Source organism: Corvus hawaiiensis, chromosome Z, assembly GCF_020740725.1.
Source record: "Corvus hawaiiensis isolate bCorHaw1 chromosome Z, bCorHaw1.pri.cur, whole genome shotgun sequence".
Lineage (NCBI taxonomy): Eukaryota > Metazoa > Chordata > Aves > Passeriformes > Corvidae > Corvus > Corvus hawaiiensis.
Genome location: NC_063255.1, coordinates 60,656,923 through 60,675,854, shown reverse-complemented (window position 1 = coordinate 60,675,854; position 18,932 = coordinate 60,656,923). Strand labels below are relative to the sequence as shown.

The 18,932-nt window shown below is 40.7% G+C and overlaps 1 protein-coding gene across 6 annotated transcripts in view; it reads right to left on the bottom strand.

The window, feature by feature from the left end:
* The window catches only part of BNC2 (basonuclin 2), a 349,514-nt gene extending 332,109 nt beyond the window's left edge, over nucleotides 1-17,405 (bottom strand). For 3 of the 6 annotated variants that reach the window (XM_048291108.1, XM_048291106.1, XM_048291107.1), the window contains exon 1: nucleotides 17,351-17,405. In XM_048291108.1, coding sequence (XP_048147065.1) covers nucleotides 17,351-17,362 — 12 coding nt within the window. In that variant the 5' untranslated portion in view covers nucleotides 17,363-17,405. Of the gene's footprint in view, nucleotides 1-10,966; nucleotides 11,069-16,165; nucleotides 16,289-17,350 lie in introns of those variants that run through there. The other 3 variants (XM_048291103.1, XM_048291101.1, XM_048291102.1) reach the window with 3 other exon arrangements.
* Between the last annotated feature and the right edge of the window lie 1,527 nt (nucleotides 17,406-18,932).

Here is an 18,932-nt window from a genome sequence, read left to right as displayed (position 1 = left end):
TTGTTTATAATTGTGGTACTATGGCTAACATGGCACTTAAACCATATAAGTCTTCCTCAGTTAAAACTAGTACTTTCAACATCATCCCAGAAACAGTTTACTTAACCTGCATAGTAGCTGGGTGGGCTACATTCAGCACTTTTTCAGTTCATGAATACAACAAGAAGGAAAGTAACCTAATTTTGGCAAAGCAAGAAACAAAATTGGCAGCATGTGGGTACACCCAAAACTATCAACCTGTGTTAGCTTCTCTAAACTGTGTCTGGCTCAGCAACCAGACCTTTACTTCTCAGTCTTACAAACAACAGTTTTCAAAAATTAGGATCATCTCAAGAGAAGGAAAGACTTCATCTTGCATAATTTGTGGGCATTGATCCTGCATTCAAGAGGCACTGGTGCACTTCAAGTGCTGTAAGTAAGTAATAGCATAATGCTAGTATGAATAAATAAGAACTTACTGCAATTCAGTGCGCTCCAGAGCTACAGTGCACCTCAGGAAAACACATAACATAGAGCATTGCACTGATCAACCAGACCAAGTTTTTACTAAGGATGGTTGGACCAGATGATCTGTGAGGTTCCTTCCAACCCAGTGTTCTATGACTATGGAGTTCATTCACAGATTGTGCTCGATTTAAGAGAGACCGGTATTTTTTGAATATTGCAGTATACTACAGAGTTACATTATTACCCACGTTTTCTTTCTTCACAATCAACATATGAATACATGCTACAGATGATAATATTATGCAGACCATACATTTAATGATATGCATTCAGTTGAGGGGTTTTTAACCCTGCAGCTTTTACTTACAGTAAAACTGCTCCCCTATTTCAGTTCTTACAAGTTGCTACACTAGAAGGATGACTGGACTTCTGTTAAAAACAATGTTTTTTCCTCAATTCTATGAGGTTTTGGATAAATAGCATGGTGACTCAGACACTATTCATGGAGTGCCTGTCTTTAGCGTGACATTAAAAAAGCCTGTTGAAAATATACCATAATTCAAGCTACCATGATCCCTTCGGAACAAAGTGCTAATACCATGGCCCTACTGTTTTCCAGCTCTGATAATTAAGACCGGACACTAAACTCATGAAAGCCAAAGGCAAAACACCCGTGAACTATTAGAAAACAATTACACGAAGAAGGAACCATCAGGTGACCAGGATACAGACTCACAGTGTATGAGTTAACTTGTAGCATGTCACATAGATTTACCAGCACTAAAAGTGAGGTAAACTACATGTGATCAGGACAGTAAAAATCAGTTGAAAAGCTTTCACTTCCTACTGAGGGTTAGTAGAAGCACTCTTCAGTAGGTATGTTCACAAGAACCAGGAATTTAGAAAGGTAAAAGTCTTTTTCAAGTCAATGTGAGATCTGGTAGTGACTGCCTTGCTGAGGGGGGATCTGTTCCATCAGTTCACTCTAAATAAGCTGCAGATGAAGTTTGTTCACTCCTGAATTGTCATATATATGCCATCTTTCTTTATGAGTAAGGTCCTAGAATGATACCTGGCTTATGTCTATAATTCAATTTTGTAACATATTTTCTTGACATCTTGGGATGAAATTTCAATAAGCTAGATAACAGAGTTTTTTAAGTACTGAAGGCCAACAAAAACCATCTAAGAGAACACTAAGTATTTCCATTGAAATTATGTAATACCTCAAAGGCACCAACTTCTACCTTACCTGAAATCAAGTTAAACAACACCTGAGTCTGTTTGCACTGGACTCATTTACTCTGCATACCTATCTCAGTGACTGCAATAGTGCAATTACATGAATGGTATTCAAAGAAGTTGGCTGTTAAGTAGTAGGACTTAATTTCAGCTGAGCTTCCATTACCCTTCACATAACTTATGAAGTTCTATGCTTTTTCCTGCTGTGCCACTGCATTTTGTCACCTGGTATTTCCCATTATTTTACGGTTATCCTCAGCTATAAATACTTATTTTCCCAAGACCTTCTTACTAGGAACAGCAAGTTCCTAAAATTTTCACAGTCCTGAAGCTTTTTCACAGAAAATTCAGAGATACATAACAAAAACTAACCAAACGTGCACTATATGAAACATTCCCATGACAATATAATCACAATATATTTAAATGTACATTTATAACAGCAATAGAAACAAACATAAAAGGATGGAAGATCCTCTTTTGCAAGCCAATGAAATGCCAGACCAGTTTTGGTTACTCTTCTTTTATAATGTATTACAAAAGGCATAATGTTGTGCTTTTTATGAAATATTGCCATCACAAATGGAAGCCATCAGATTTCTTAAAAGAAAGGAAATCCTTAAATTAGGCAAGTATCTACAAGGATTCTTCTACAAATCCAATTCAACACTGCTTTCAAGACAAAATATCCACAAGAGCTGGCCCTTCACAGAATTAGAGAACTATGAGAGGCTTGGTTGTTAGCAGGTCTCATTATCATTACTATAATATATTTATAAGACACAGATTCACAACACTGGCTTTTGTTTAAATAATGTCTATGGAAACATATTCAAATCACAGAATAAGATAACTCAATATCTCAAAGGAAACTCAGTGCATTATATGAGACTGTTGAGAAAAAGGGTTTACAATATACAGAACAGATAAGAAAGCTAGAGAATAATGAAAATAAAATAAGAAATGCGAAACTACAAACAGAAACCGGTATTTGCTAAAACGTACTCCTAAGATTAGAGAGGTACAATATTTGTTTCCCTTTCAACAGTGCAGTAAATTTCACAATTTTTAGAATGGATCTGTATCTTACTTTTATTCAAGAACTAGAACTACCCAAAAAGCTTTCCTGGTAACAAAAATTTCAGTCCAGAAAAAACATTATGCATACATATATATATTAATACTTATGTATATCACTGAATCAGAATCACAAAATAGGGAAGGTTGGAAGGGACCACCAAAGAGATTATCTGGTCTAACCTGACTGCTGAAGCATGGTCATCTCAGAGCACATGGCACAGAATTGCATCCCAGTCGTTCTGGAGTATCTCCAATAGGGAGACTCCATAACATTGATGGGCAATCTGTGCCTGTGCTTGATTAGCTGCACAGTAAAGAAGTTCTTCCTCATGTTCAGGTGGAACTTCCGGTGCATCAGTTTCTGCGCACTGACTCTCATCCTATTCCCTGGCAGCACCGAGCACAGCCTGAATCCATCCTTTCAACACCTCCCTTCAGACAATTGTATGCATCGATGAGGTCCCTGCTCAGTCATCTCTGCTCAAGGCTGAACAGGCCCAGCTCCCCCAGCCTTTCCTGATAAAAAGATGCTCCAGTCCCTTAATCACCTTTGTCACCCTCTGCTGGATCTGCTCCATCAGCTCCATGTCTCTCTTGCACTGAGGATCCCAGAACTGGACGCAGAGCACCAGATGTGCCTCCCTAGGGCTGAGTCCAGGGGGAATATCTGAATGCATTTATGTATGTATGTACTGTATGCATACCATGTATATGAGCGTAGGTATCTATGTTTGTGTATATTTATATGTTAATGAGTTTATATGGAAATATGGTGTATGCACTTACCATAATATGTTGTATAAATATCTACACACACAAACACAAAGAGGAAAGTTGCAGCAGAATTTCTGAAAGTTTTTCCTTCTAGTCCATCTGCAGGTCATCTTTCTATACTGGCCACTGGTAAGTTTTTCACAAACATTAAGTTGCTTCTCAAAATAACTTTGCATTAAATTTAAGCATCAAATCAAAATCATTCTCGCAACATGTAAAACAAAAGAAACATACAAACTTAGTACTAGCAAGGGCCCTCTGTCAATGAGTCCGAAATGTGCTAGCCACACTAGAACACATTTGGAGATGAGATAGGAACTTCTAAGTCAGTAACAGCCAATAAGTAGACACCAGGGAAATATCTCAATGAAATTTAGAGGTGCTCCTCTAAGAAGGTGATTTGGCCAACAATCCAGCTTAAGTGTCTCTACACCAATGCATGCAGCATAGGCAGCAAATAGGAGTAGCTGGAAGCCACCGCGCTGCTAGAAAGTTATGACTGAGGCGCCATTACTGAAACTTGGTGGGATGAATCCCATGACTGGACCCTCTGGGAAACTGCCCTCAGGGGCAAGGAAGTAGAACACAGCTGGCAGATCTTTAATGAAGTCTTCCATAGAGCATAAGACCTAGCAAGGCTCAGGAACGAGAATTTGGGCAAAGAAGGCAGGAGATGGTATGGCAGAATAGGGAGCTGTTGGTCAAACAGTGAAAATGCAGTGGCAGTGAAGCAGGGACAGGTCTTCTTCCTGTGAAGAGTGCTGGGGTGCTGCCCAGTTATGAAGAGATGGGGTGAAGAAGACCAAGGCAAAAGTGCAGTTCACCTCGGCAAGGCACACAAAGAATCACAAAGGCTTCTACAGATATGTTAACCAGAATGGGAAGGTCAGAGAAGGTATACCCCCTCTGACAAACAAGCTGGAAAACTGGTAGCAATGGATGAGGAGAAGGCTGACAACTGAACAACTTTTTGCCTCAGTCTTCACTGGCAACTTCTCCTCCCACACCTCTTGAGTGGATGAATCTCACAACAGGGACTGGGGGAGCAAAGTGCTTCCCACTGTAAGACAAGATCAGGTCTGTGACCATCTGAAGAACATAATCACGCATAATTCTATGGGACCTGATGAGATGTATGCCCTACTCATAAGGAAATTGACTGATGTAGCTGCCAAGCCACTCTTCATGGTGTTTGAAAAATCATGGCAGTCAGAGGAAGTCTCAGGTGACCGGAAAGGGGGAATCATTGAACCCATTTTTAAAAGGCCAGAAAGAAGGACCCTGGCAATGGAAGGACCTGTCATCTCCCCTCTATGCCTGGGAAGATCATGGAACAGATCCTTCTAGAAGCTCTGCTAAGGCACATGGAAGTCAGGGAGGTGATTCGAGACAACCTGTACTGCTCCATCAAGGGAAAATCTTGCCGGATCAACCCAGTGGCCTTCTATGATGAGTGACGACATCAGTGGACAATGGAAGAGCTATGGACATCATTTATCTGGACTTCACATAAGTTCCTTGACGCTATTTCCCACAATATCCTTTTCTCTAAATTGAAGAGATATGGATTTGGTGGATGGACTGTTTGGTGGATAAGGTGAATAAGGTGGATGGTTGCATTCAGAGGGTATTGGTCAACGGCTCCATATCCCAATGGACACCAGTGACAAGTGGTGTCCCTCAAGTGACAGTATTGGGATCAGTGTTATTTAATGTCTTCAGTCATTAAATCAATAACTTTGATCAATGGCACAGACAGGGGAATCGAGTGCATCATCAGCAAGTTTGAAAACGACACCAAGCTGAGTGGTGTGATTGACACTTGATGGCCAGGATGCCATCCAGAGGGTCCTGGACAAGCTCTAGGAGTGGGTCCATGGGAATCTCATGAGATTCAACAAGGTCAAGAGCAAGGTATTGCACCTGGGTCTGGGCAAGTCCCGGTACCAACACAGACCAGGGAATTAAGGAAAGAGAGCACCCTTGAGGAGAGTGACTTGGGGGGCTTACAGGGAAGAAAAGCTGGACATGAGGTGGAAATTTGTGCTTGCATTCCAAAAAACCAACTTTATCCTGGGCTGCATCCAAAGCGGCATGGGCAGCAGGCCAGGGAGGGGATTGTACACCTCTGCTCTGCTCTGCTCTGGTGAGACCCCACCTGCAGTGCTGCATCCAGCTCTGGGGTCCCCAGCACAGGGGGGACATGGAGCCGTTGGAGTGAGTCCAGAGGAGGGCTGACAAGTTCATTATAGGGATGGAGCACCTCTCCTATGAGGAAAGGCTGATACAACTACGATATTTCAGCCTGGGGAAAAGGCTTTGGGGTGACCTGAAGTCACCCCAAGTACCTGAAAGGAGCTTATAAGAAAGATTAAGAGAGACTTTTCATATAGAAATGTAAGGGTAATGGCTTCAAACTGAAAGGGTGTAGGTTGAGTCTAGGTATTAGGGAGAAATGTGTTACTGTGAGAGTGGTGGGGCACTGGAACAGCTTGTCCAGGCAATTTGTGGATGTCCTGCCTCTGGAAAGTGTTCAAGGCCAGGTTGGATGGGGTTTTGAGTAATCTGATTTAGTGAAAAGTGTCCCTGCCCATGGTGGGGGGTTGGAACTAGACAATCTTCAGGGTTCCTTCCAACACTAATCATTCTATGATTTCAAGATTTTGCTTGTTATGAGCTAAATTTGTGTTTCTTTGTTATAAACTTATCACAACAAGAGCAAAAACAATCCTAAAAACTGCTTGAATTTAAAACTGAAGTCTGAAGGTGAATAGCTGTAACCCTCACGTCCTTGAAGCTGAACTCTAGGTGAGGGTTAAAACTATTGTTGTGAGGTGAGGACAAGAGTAGTTCTCTTGACTCCACCTCCCAGCAAGCTTCTCTCTTGCAACTGTCTGACCTAGTGTAATTAGATTCTTTGTGAGTGTGGCAAGAGCTACATGAGAAGAGTGATTTTTTTTGACCCTCCATGTTTGACAATGAGAAGACATTAACTGCCTGTGTGTTCCATAGGTTTGTCTAACAGACTCAAAAATCCTCTGTAGAGCCCAGAGGCTTCCAAATACTGCATGGAACTCACAAATTATACAAAATTCATCCCACCATACTTCCCACACCTGTGAATCATTAGCAGGAAAAGAGCCATGAAATTCCACATACAAGTAACATGAGAGAACGTGAAAGTTGTGCACAGTTGGAAAGAGGCAAGCCTCTTGTCCTGCTGCTGGGGTGACTAGAGATAGAATGTCCAGGTCCTTCCAGCATTATACTATCAATCTCACCCACCTCCTTCCCTGCTATCACCTGCATCAGAGACCCTATTATTCATCTCTTGTTTTTAAAAGACTACTACTAGAGCATTCACAAAGGCTGTCCATCAATCTACAGGAGATGGTGAGCAGTTTCTTCCCATTTTATGACCCCCAATCCAAACCACAAAGAACCAGAAGATCACTCCCATCCCTGCTACTGTCATACTGACCACACCACTGCAAAAGTGTCCACTCAGGAACTGAAGAAATTCTTGCTTATGAAGAATCATCTGATATCACAAATCCCTTAAATATACCAGCTGATAAATGAGATTCACCACTGATACACAAACTAGAATGAGTTACATGTAGATAAGAGGAAATATTGAAGGTTGTAACTTATGTTCCAAAGGCAAAAGTTAAAAAATAAGTGTCATTTAAGTAAAGGAACAGAAACCTTTAAATCACACATCACTTATCTGCTATTGCTTCCTGTTCCTACTTAACTTTCTTGCTGTCTTACCATGTGAATTACATTAGCTTAGACTTAAATTCACTTAGAAGCTTTTAGTTACATAACATATGTAATTCTACACACTGAGTTTTAATATTTGCACCAAAGTGAGAGGAAAATCTTAATGCCAGTTTCTGTACTGAAAAACATAAATTACTCAGACTCTTCACACTGCTTATATAATCACTTAGCCAACTGGCTTGTAGTGTCATTTATTTTGATCAGGCATATTTTGTGGGATATCAGAAACAGGGTATCTTCAAAAGCTGGCTCAAAATACAGCTGCTAACTGAAATACAGTTATAGCCTAACAAAAAAGTTGAAAGTTTTCACTTTTACTTATGCAGTATTTGCTATTTTTTTCTAATTCTTAGCATCTCTAGCAGAGCAGCAAAACATTTTCCAAAATGCTCTCTAGGATTCCGTACAGAATCTCATTCTGGAGAGTTAAGTATTATCAGTAGACTTTTAGAAGCATATAATTGGCATCAGAACAGTAAAAAAGCACTGCTCAGCTGTATTGTAAACTATAAATTACTGTTCATAATAATAACTTTCCAAACATACAGTTGGGGTATATGCCTACTTGACTAGTATTAGGAATATACCTGCAACTCCACAGTGAGATGAATAACAAAACCTTTCTTTAATAAAATTGGCACACTGCCACTACAAAGTCAATGGAGTTAGACCAGAAAGAGTCTATCAAAACAACTACACAAGTAATTACTTAGTAATGAAATTTTACATGTCTTAACAATAAAGAGTGAAAAAGCACTTTCAGGAAAATATTTTCCTTAGTTCAAAAATGGCACTAATCAGGGGTTCCAAATTAATTTACCTTAAATTTATTATACCTCAATTCAATTTCAAAGTAGTTTTATTGCAAAAAAATCACCAGGCTAGTTACAGTAAAGAGAAGTGGTTCATCATGCTGAGCACATCTTTCTAAATGTCAAATGCTACATTTCAACAGGAAAATTTATTTGATTCCTAACTGGCCCTTTCATCTTTGATTTGGAAACCATGTAGTAAGTTTTAGACTCATCAAAGCTAATATCAGTCTAGTAATGAAAGGATGTTTTAAACTAAGGGAACTTTTATATTTGTTCCAGATCATGTCTGAAGATTTTTTTTCCATTTAAATATTTGTCTAATTCAAATCACAAAATACAGAAGCTTCTCTTTTAATTTCAGGAAACTGGAATGAAGTATCAGCGTCACAAATGTTTCCAGTGTTTGAACAAGAAATATAAAAAGACTACTTTTGCTGAATTTTCTCTTAAATGCATTTTTCTTTGGATGCACTTGTTCCTACAACCAACTATTATACCGCTGGTCACTTTGGATTCTATGTTCTGAATTAAAACAAAAGGTGCAGCCAGGCCTTACTTCTTTAACATAAAAATATCAAGAACTAAAAAGCACAGAATTCCTATTAATGAATGATGACCACTCATACTTTCAGGTGATGTTAATCGAAAATGTTCATCTGAAATAAGGAAGTTTTAAAGAATTTTCCTGTAGCCCACTAGATTTACAATCTTCAAAATCTTCCTAGCATGCTATGAAAAGTGCAAAGTAAGTGACTAGACTTTATTCAACAGTTTAACAAAACTTTAACTCCACTGGTTTCAGTGGCTTTACTCCCACTTTCAACCTTGCTGTGAATAGGAGCAATATGAGAGCCTAATTTTTTATATAGAATGAAGGAGTGCTATTAAAATTATAATTTAACTATAAACATATAGGTCTAATTTTGTTTTGGCTGAAATCTCCTCATGAAAGTTGTATGAAGTTATACATCATATTGTGATAATGCTACTGATAAAAATGTAACTGAAATGCATTCTAAAAGGTCAGCTAGAGGGAAGTCAGGAATAAGCATGTATTTTTTGCTATTATATAAACTGAGAGCTCAGAGTTCACTTAGATTTGGTTAACAGGATAAGATGGGCTTCAAGAAACTTCAGAAGCAAAATGTATGTGAATATTCTGCTGGATTAAATGGAGGATGTGCCTCAGTAGAATGAGGAAGTTGCATCACAACTAGTAATTTTGGCTCTTTGGGTAGCAAATGTAGAATAAACTATTTAGATGGACCTAGGTATTCTTAGCCAAATTTATGCCTCAGAAAAGACCATGACAATGCTTTTACAAAATCAAGAGTGAACTTTCAAGTTTTCCTAAGAGGAATATTTTAAAATGTATCGCAATCCATATTAGCAATTTTTTTTAAAGTAATTTGAAAGATTTGCAGCTTTTGATCCAAAAACAATTAAATACAAACAATTGTCATAATGTGTATTATTGAGGACAATTTAAAGTACATTTTAGCCTGGCAGCTTAAAAAGTGAAAAGCAAACATTTCTAAGTCATAGAAAGCATTTTTTCTTTGAAAATCGCACTTAAATGAAACTAACGTGATTGACAAGTACCTTGCAAGCAAGCCTTGGCAACACTTAGTGCAAATCCATCTCTTCACCATTTTAAGAGAAATTCCTTCACAACTGTTTGTCTTTGCAATAACTCCTACAAAGCTCATTAGTGCCAGCCTTGGTTTATCCCCCATGTTGTGCATTTATCTCTGGGATGCATTATCAACATGTGGCACATGTCCTTGACATGCACAGAAGAGTTGCACCCCAGGATAGCAGCATGCATGACAATAGTGTTGACTCTTACTCCTTTATGGTTGCTGGGATGTAACCGAGAAATCTAATAACTGTGACAGTAGGCCTTTAGGTTTCTCCTTGCCTTTCCAGACAGTGAAGCTGCACAGACACTAATGAAAGGTTAAATGAATAGGAATAGCTGACAAGAGGTACAATAAAGAAGGGACTTGGTAATCCACAGACACTGAGCAGAGATCCTTGGCTCAAGCCGAGAAAGGACAGCACATCGTCGAGTCACAATATTTAAAACAGCTTGCTATACACAGAGGCTTTTGTGTCTGGGTACATGTCTGGCTTTGGAAGAAAAAAAAAGATACTGAAAAGAGATTTCAGCATGGGGCACTTTGGCAAATGTCAGGTCACAAAAGGGAAAAATGTTTTTTGTTTGCTGTTACATCTTTGTATTCAACAGTAAAGAGCATTGACTAAGAGCACAAATCAAAAGTTTCAAAATAATACATATTTGACATATAATAAAGTTGCAACACTAATTCAGTGTGATTCCAGCTGACAGCATGACGGGTGTTGTACATACACCCAGCTTCATTTACAGCTGATAACAGTGAATAATATGCTTTGCATACCCTTTAAAACTTCCCATAGCTGAAGATTTTCTAACAGGCCTCGCTTCTACAGTTTTATATGCAGCAGAACAGTAAACCTAACCAATTGCAATACTCTGCAAAAACATAGCTGAACTTCCAGACAGTGCACCAGACCATGGTGACTTAAAAACTTTTTAGTGGTTAGCTTATGGCATTTTGATTTCACTTCGCTTGTGACTTACAAATCAGCACTATGAACATTCTAGTTTTCATAATGAAAAAATAATTGCAATGCCCAGCATGGTTTTAAAACTTCTCTAGCTTTTTCATAGTTTTCTACAAAAATGTGATTTAAGTACGTAGTAGGACATTAAAAAAAATTAAAGAAACAGGAAGAACTCTCTAAAGTAACGAATCAGAAGCAAATCTGATCGTTACCTGAATTTGTGTGAGTTCTTTTTACATAACATATTTCAAGAGAAAAGTACTGAAATAGATGCTGCAGATGAAAAGAATTCTCTCTCAAAATCCTTGATTTACCTGGAATAAAAAAAAAAAAGTATTTACATATCTATCTGGAGTATAAAATATACATATTTATAATATGTGGTGAGAGTATTATGGGAAGATTCTAAATGAGAGAACCTCTTTGAACAACCACATTAAATTACAGCAGAAGTCCTGAGTGTACTAAGATTCTAATAATCAACAAATAAAGGGTTTTACTAGCACAGCACATAATGAGAGCTACTGTGTGAGAGATAAAGGAGACAAATATGGTACTTTATCTCACTGGATTATGTAATTTACTGAAATGGTAAATAAGTTTGTCCAAAGTAATACTTATAAAAGCTGCCATATAAATATTAAGCAGCAATTATGATCAATGCATTTTTAGAAAAAAATATGTCAGAATTTAGGTGGGATGAAACTGACACAGAATACAAGGTTTAGACAGATGCTTTTTATTAAGCCATGTTAAATGCTATTCTTCTAAATTAAGTACAAATTCCTGGCTAGATTAGAAAGTTATACACATTTCTAAAATGACAGATACACTCTATTTGTTTTGTATTTTATGAGGAACCTTTTGTATTTCCAGACACGCACTTTTTTTTCCTAACACATACTAATAGCAGACATTAAATCAAATTAAATCATTAAATAAAAGGTTCTGTGCAAACCTGCAGACTGAAAGTCAGGACTCTCATTAAACAATATTCAGTGATGAAAAGACTTCACATTCTAGTGACACTGTCCAAAGTGCAAAAGGGAAAGGGACACTGCCAGAAACGCCCATCTTTGAGACGAAAGAAAAATAAATTTGGTTTTTGTACAAAATCCAATGTTTTACTTGGACTTGTTTTAATGTAATTGCTTTGCTGTTGGTCATTTCTGCTTTGTTTGAAATTCACAAGATCTGTAGTCAGCCACAAATCCTACTGACATACACAGATAAATAACACAAAATAAAGCCATCTCAAAGTCTAGTTTCTAGATCTTTGGCTTTGAAAAATAGTTAGTAGTTCAGCTCTCCCTTATTCAGAATATTTTTCCCCTTTTTCTTACCTATGGCATATCTAATAAAATCTGGAAGCTCCCTCTAGCTCTCCAGAGGAGCTTAACTGACCAATGATCCTTTACAGTTCCTTTCCATTTTCAAAAGCAATACTGAGAGAGAGTGAGAGCAGTATTTCCCTTACATAATATGTGTTCTTGTTTCCATTCAGCAGTGTTTTCAATTCTACAACTTGAAAGGATGTGGATTATATGTGAGAACATCTGCTATGAAATACAGAAAGTTAAATACTGCTTTCTCTTGTGCAGCATACTAAAGACCCTCTTAATCATTTCCAACTTACGCTTTATTTACCAAATTCTGATTTGAAATCTTACATTGTTTGACATCCTAGCCATGTATATATTTAAACACACACACAGAGACACACACACGCACACACACAAACACACCTCCATTCCACTTTCCAATTACCAAGTGCAAAAGCATGTAAAAAACTTGAAGGATAATACTATAGCTCCATTTAGAATCCAGATTTTAAGCAGAGAATGTTAGTTAAAATCAATTTGTTGGCATATGCTGGTTTTCCAGAAAACCAGTAATGCCAGTGGTAATTTGCTGACTATATTTTCACCTACCATAATATTTACACATACCATTTGTAATGGCTTTTATTGTTTAATCTCCACTGCATTTCAATATTGGATACTATGGAATTACAGTTATTTAGCAGGCTATAAATAATGTAGTTGGCATGTGCAATTGATATTTAAAATGTCTTACAACTGTAAAAGCCTCATTACAGACTAGCAAATCATTTCTAACAAGCAAGTTCAACTGACAAGCACCAAAGCAAACCTGCAGTCTATGCTGCAAGCATGTTTGTTTTATTTAAATGATACACATTTAAAGCAGTGTGCAATGGACCATCGGTACAAACTTTATTAAATACGAAAGCGAAGTTCCAAAGTAATATGGTTATTTGAAGTTTTTGAAAATAAAACTGTAATATTAAAAATAAAAGGAATTCTCAGTAACAACAGAAAGAATAGCTTGCTTTCCCCTCCTCCCTCTATGAGCTAGTGTCCAATTTCTTCTTTTCTGAACAGCTGTATTATCCAACTTAAGTTGCTCTGCTAATTTCAGTCCCACAAGGACTAACTTGGAAGGCAAAAAAGTACTAGAAAAGATCAATTTGCTGGGAAAGATCAAATGAGAAAACTGTGGGGACAGCACCAGGTCACAGTATGAAGAGCTAAGCAGACCTGTTCTTCATTAACTTAAGCTCCCCTGGGATGTCACACACTACCTGTCCATAGGCTTATTGAACCGCCTAACCCTCATCTCTGTACCATTCTTCTGGGCCCAAGTGAATCATATCCTGCTGCTGACAAGTTAGCAGGGGACTGCGGCTGCAACATGAAAGTACTTTTCTTTCTTGTCTAAATCAGGCAGATTTTTGAAAAGAGGACACAGCACTGACTCGTGACATGGCAAGATGAAATGAGAGGTCTGGGCTGGTCTTCGAGCTGTGTAGATAAAAGTAATCAAATGACACTCCTGGAATGCAAATTGGCATTCTTGACTGCAGCAATTGCACAACCATGAAACATCTCTGACAGCAAGCAAGATTAGGACGAAATGTTATGTAAAGCACTGAACTCAAAAACTCACTAGAAAATTCAAACTGTAACATTTACATTTTTATATAGCAATAGCCATCTCTGCTTTTGTCTGCTTCTTTACTTTGTTTACTGCGATCGCATAGTCGTCTGTCTCAAGGGCCTCAACAATAAAAATGTAACGCGATTAAAGGCATATAGATCTGCTCCTAGAAGTTTTTTCCCCTAAAATGTCACACTGTTGTATTTTTTACAAAACAATGTATCAAGGCAGGGTTTTTCTATTACATGTGCAAGGATATGTGCTTAAGAAACACTTTCACAATCCTAAATCTCAAAAGCAGTTTCAAAATTTGCTCATAACATATAGTTTATAATTTACCCCTTTCTACACGTGGATCAGGTAAAGATGAGTCATTTGAAATATTTAGCAGGTTTTAAAATTCATGTGATTTAGTATTTTAAAGCCGAACATACATAGAGCTAGTTGCTCATTAATACTGGACAGTTTAAAATGAAACTACAGTGTATCAGAGAGGACATATGCCCCATTAAATTTCAGATTAAAAAAACCTGCCATTTTTAAGGGCAAGGAATGTTCCACATACTTTTGCAGGAACCTGGTATTCTTGTGCAGATCTGCTGATCAGGTTTATTAAATATTACTGTCTAAAATGAACTCAGTAATTATGTGAACACATTTGTACTCTGAAACTGACAAAAATGCTACGCATTTTATAATTTGTCTGTAGAGATGGGTCATAATGCAGAGGGGGAAATGGAAGACAGTGAGAAATATAAGCCCACTTCCACTAAAAAATATTTCAACAACTGCTATTTATAGTTAGCATACAGATTAAGAAAAGAAATAAGTAATATCCTGCTTTGATTTCATACTTAAAAAATAGCTTCAAACCATTTTAACCATCAGACACACAAAAAGGACGCTCGTTGCCACTTTAATCCTGGGTACACCAGATTACTACATGATGTCTTTTGTGCATCAATTTTACAACAGCTTGACTCTAGGGTAAATGGGAACCATCATAAATCGCATGCTGCTTTCAAAACCACTTTAATTTCTGTCAGTGTTACTGTAACCACAGTCCTGGGCACATGCTGCTTTTTCCCTCTCTCTCTCTTTTTTTTTTTTTTTTTCCTTGTTGTCTACATTTGACAGTTGCATCTCCTACACTCCAATTGTGGCTTTGATCACTGAAACAAGACATGTCATGTTAGGGAGAGAAGGGAAAAACACAAACCCTCCATCGTAAACTCCATTCACACAGATATTCTTTATCTATAATTTGAGCACTGTATATACACACATACATGTATGCATGCATAAACATACACACATATGTAGATAGAGACAGAAATATATATATATACACACTTGTGTGTGTGCATGTACATATGTATGCATATTCAAGGCACACAAGACAGCTCTGTAACATCCCTGGGTGAGGTGACAAAAGCTGACTGAAAGCAGAATGGTAGTCAAACAGCGACTGGAAACATACTACTTCATTGAATATGGGATGATCACTGTACATCACTAGCTGAAGTCGATCCATGTGTTAATGTGAACAGTTATCATTCTGCATGTTAAGTGTACTCACGGCTTAAATGAGCTTGTCTTTCGCAGCTGTTTAACCTATCCTCGCATCACAAACCAGACAAACGGACTTCAGTCAAATTAGGTCCTTGGCCATTTCGACTTTTAATTTTTAAATTAAAAGCCCAAATCCTGCTTTGCAAAACCTCTACTTGTAAAGGAGACGTGCATTTATACAGTACATGAAATAAGCAGCAAAAACTTGTTCAAAGGTGGTTTTTGAGGGGCTCCACCTTCCCCTTTACAGTTAGGGCATCAGCATAACTCTGCAAGTTCTGTTAGCAATCGCTGACTGGAGAGGTGCAAACTGCAAGCACATGCACAACAAAAAAAAGGAGTTTCGGAGGGAAGGTGGATTTACACTCCTGTCTCCCTGCCGCAGGCGATGTTTCACGCGCAAACACACAGCTCCTTCCCGCTCTCAAAGGTTACCTTTACACTGTGTGCAAACCGTACTCATTTCCGAGCAGAAGGTGGTGGCCAAAATAGATCAGACCACCGTATGTCCGACTCAACCCCACTCCACCTTTTCTCTCCCTCCCTCCATCCGCAAACACTTTTTTTTTTTACACTAGCTCCTGATCTTTAGTGAAAGGAAGGAGGCGGTAAAAAGCATGTGGCCATCCCATTTCAATCCCCCAAACTCACTTAAAAGTTTAGCACAACCTCTTAGACATTTTTCCCCCAATCCACGCAGCACAGAGCTGACTTATTTATTTATTATTCCCCTACTTCGCCTTGCCCGGCTGCTTGTTTCTTTGAAGGCTGAAACACACCGATAGCGAGCAGGGCTGCTTGTGTTACTGCACAATTTATTAATCAAATCAAACCAAAGTAAAGGCTAGAATGAAAACGAAAGGCTGCTGGAAACTTCTTACCATCTCTGCATGCTGGTTGTCAAGTGCACCCCCTGTCTCTCGATCTCCTCTCAGCGGCAGTGCCTGCACCCTTCCTTTTGCCTCTGGGCTCTCAGTGCTACACTCTCTTTCCCCCCTCCCCCTTCACCTTCCTCCCCCACCTTCCCAGGTGATTTGAACTAAAAATGGAGATTAAAAAAAAATACTTTTCCCCCCTCAAAAAAACCAACCAAACAAAAAAAACCCCAACAAACAAAAAAACAAACAAAAAAAACCCCAAACAAAACAAAAGCCACACCACTAATCAACAACAGAAAAAATATATAAAACAGCAGCTGTAGCAGCAGCGACAGTCTCTCTCTCTCTCTCTCCCCCCCCACCCCCCCCCTTTTCTCTCTCTCTCTCTCTCTCTCTCTCTCTCTCTCTCTCTCTCTCTCTCTCTGACTCTTTCAAAACTTCAGCCCCCAAAGTTCAGCCGGAGCAGCAGGGAGAAAGAAAGAGAAAGAGCTTTCAGCGGAGAGCTGGAAGTGATGGGAGGAGGGACCCAGGTTCGGGTCAGAGCCTCCACAGGTTGGTTTGTTGTTGTTGGGATCTGTGGCTGGGGAAGGGGAGGCGGCGGGGGGAGGCTGCGAGCAGGTCTGAGAGGGCAGCGCTGCTTCCTTCTAACCCCGCGCTCTCGGGCGAGGGCGGCAGGCAGGGAGGCAGAGGGGGTTACTTTTTCACACACACACCCCCGACTGCTCTTTCCCCTTCCCTCTACTTGCTCCCTCCCCCGCAAACTTTCTGTGCCAGGCGGGGGCCGCGGCAGAGGCCGCCCGCGCCCAGCTGTCAAAAACACCCAGCGACCGCCGCCAACTTTGTGGCGAGGGCGGCCGGCGGCGCCGCGCGGGGCTGCCGCCCCTCTGCCTCCTCTGCCCCTTTCGCCTTCCCGTCCTCCGCCTCGCCGCTCCTCGAGCGGCTGCAGTCCCTCCCGCTGCTTCTCCTCTTCCTTATCGGCTCCAGGCACCGCCGGAGCGAGAAAGAGGGAAGGCGGCAATGCGAAAGAAAGCTGGAGGGAGGGCTGAGAGGGGGCAGAGAGACGGCGGAAAATGGAGCATAGCCCAGAAGAGGGGGTAAGGAGCCGGAGGGGAAGAGGGAAGAGCGTTAGAAAGGAAGGGAAAAGTTAGGCGAAGTTTTTGCTCGTGGTGCCGGTTTCCCGCTTCCCACCCATTGCTCCATCAGCTCCCAGGGCTCTGCTGCGGCGGCGACGGCTGCTGCTCGGTGTGGGATCTGAGGAAATATTTGTAAAAGGGTGGGATTTTTTTTTTTTTTTTTTTTCTGTGGAGCGGGGGGGCTGGGTAAGGGAGGCGGGAGGAGGTGAGCCGTCACGGTTGTACGTTCGCAGGGAACAGACAAGAGTCACATCTGTGTGTGACACGGAGCCAAACCGAGCGAAACCCTGCCCCGGCGGCGCCGTGGAAGCGCAGCCGCCACCGCGGCCCTGACTGGGCGCGCAGGCACACGGCGGCCGGCCGGGCGCGCTCCCGCGGGGCACGGGGCGGGGCGGGGCGTTCCGCGCCCTCCCGCGGCTGCCGGCGGACCGGCCCGCGCCGCTCGGCACGGAGCCAGCGCACGGCGCGGGGGCTCCGGACTGCCGAGCCTCAGTCCTCGCTGTCCCCTCGGAAACCTTCCCTTACCGGTTCGAAGCGCGGGTCTCCACGCGAGCCCCGCCGGCCGCGCCGAGGGGGTGGCAGAGCCGACCCTCGTCGCACAGGGTGCTCGGTCGGGGGAAGGTGGCTGAGGACTGTCAGGCTTCACCTGCGGGGACCGGCAGCCCAGCCCCGCTGTCCCTCGTGTCCTGCCTGAGAAGGCGCTGAGGGTCACCAGTGCGGTCAAAACCGGCTCCCTTCGTCAGGCGCCGTGTAAACACGAGGTTTACACACGAGGTTTAAACACGACCGGACCGTTAAAAAGTGCATGTAAGGAGAACTTTCCAGGCGATGTGAAACACAGATAGCACATTTTGCTCCCTTTTGGTGTAGCTGGACACTCAGATGACCTAGCAGGGACTGAGAAAAATTGAGAGGAGATGGGAGGTAGCCGTCTGCACTCCTGATTTTCCCTGCGTCTGCTATGGACTGAACTCACAGTAAGCCTGCTGTAATGAACGGCATGTCCCCGTGAATTGCCAACTTCCCAAGCTTGTTACCATATTCTGGCATCTTTGTTACTTGTGCATTTCCTATGCCTGTCAGAAGAGAGAAGGGTAAATTATCTGTACTAGTATCAAAACTAGTTGTTGATAAAACCCAATATTATATATCTCAATGCCTGCTTCTGTGGAAAATTCATTCTGTGTCCTGGGTATCTGTCGGATACCTTCATTAGGCATAATATGTATCAACTTGTGGACAGGATTTGCAGTGTCCACACTTCATCAGGATCTTTGAGAGCATGTTTCAGGCTCTAGATGACGATTCAAAAGGATTTTGCATCAGGATTTGGGGTTTTTTATACAAGTGGCATGACCAATAAAGATTTTGAGTAATTTATGGTCGTTCTAAAAAAAAAAAAAAAAAAAAAAAAAAAATCACAGGACTAATTAAGCCATGACTTGGTGCGTTTTCTGTCAAAGGGGAGAGATAAGAAAAACCTTGTTAATTATTTCAAAGTCACATTTTATCGTACATAAAAACGCATTTGCCCTTTTGAACCAGGGAAGGGCCAAGAAGTTGCCAAAAAATCGTGTTCACACAGCCCCCTCGTGGTCAAAGCCTTCAGAGCCTCACAACCACCTCTACTCAGAGGA